This window comes from Leptonychotes weddellii, unplaced genomic scaffold (assembly GCF_054177405.1).
Source record: "Leptonychotes weddellii isolate Sample4059 unplaced genomic scaffold, ASM5417740v2 HiC_scaffold_147677, whole genome shotgun sequence".
NCBI classification, from domain to species: domain Eukaryota; kingdom Metazoa; phylum Chordata; class Mammalia; order Carnivora; family Phocidae; genus Leptonychotes; species Leptonychotes weddellii.
The window spans coordinates 1-314 of record NW_027728684.1 but is presented as its reverse complement, the minus strand read 5'-3'; the positions used below and the strand labels follow the sequence as shown (position 1 = coordinate 314).

Below are 314 nucleotides of genomic sequence, written 5' to 3'. Positions count from 1 at the left end.
GAGTGGCAGGAAATAAGTGGGGGAGAAGAATGTTTCTGTCTCTTCCTACATTGACTGTACTTATTCCGTTGGTCTCTTTAGCCGGACTGTTCTACTCAGCCTCCGTGGAAGAAAACTTCCCACAGGGCTGCACTAACACAACCAGCCTGTGCTTTTATAGTCTGCTCCTGCCCATTACCATACCAGTTTATGTGTTCTTTCACCTTTGGACTTGGATGGGTATTAAACTCTTCAGGCATAATTAATACAACCAGAGCCAAGAGGATACATATGTCGTGTCTATCTCTGAAAGCTCAACTACATGGAAATACTGG

General features: G+C 44.3%; 1 protein-coding gene across 1 annotated transcript; it reads left to right on the top strand.

The window, feature by feature from the left end:
• The first annotated feature begins 6 nt into the window (after window positions 1–6).
• LOC145718372 (phosphatidylinositol N-acetylglucosaminyltransferase subunit Y) lies at window positions 7–314 on the top strand. Its single transcript, XM_081809870.1, has one exon. The coding sequence runs from the start codon at window positions 30–32 to the stop codon at window positions 243–245; it is 216 nt and encodes a 71-aa protein (XP_081665996.1). The 5' UTR covers window positions 7–29; the 3' UTR covers window positions 246–314.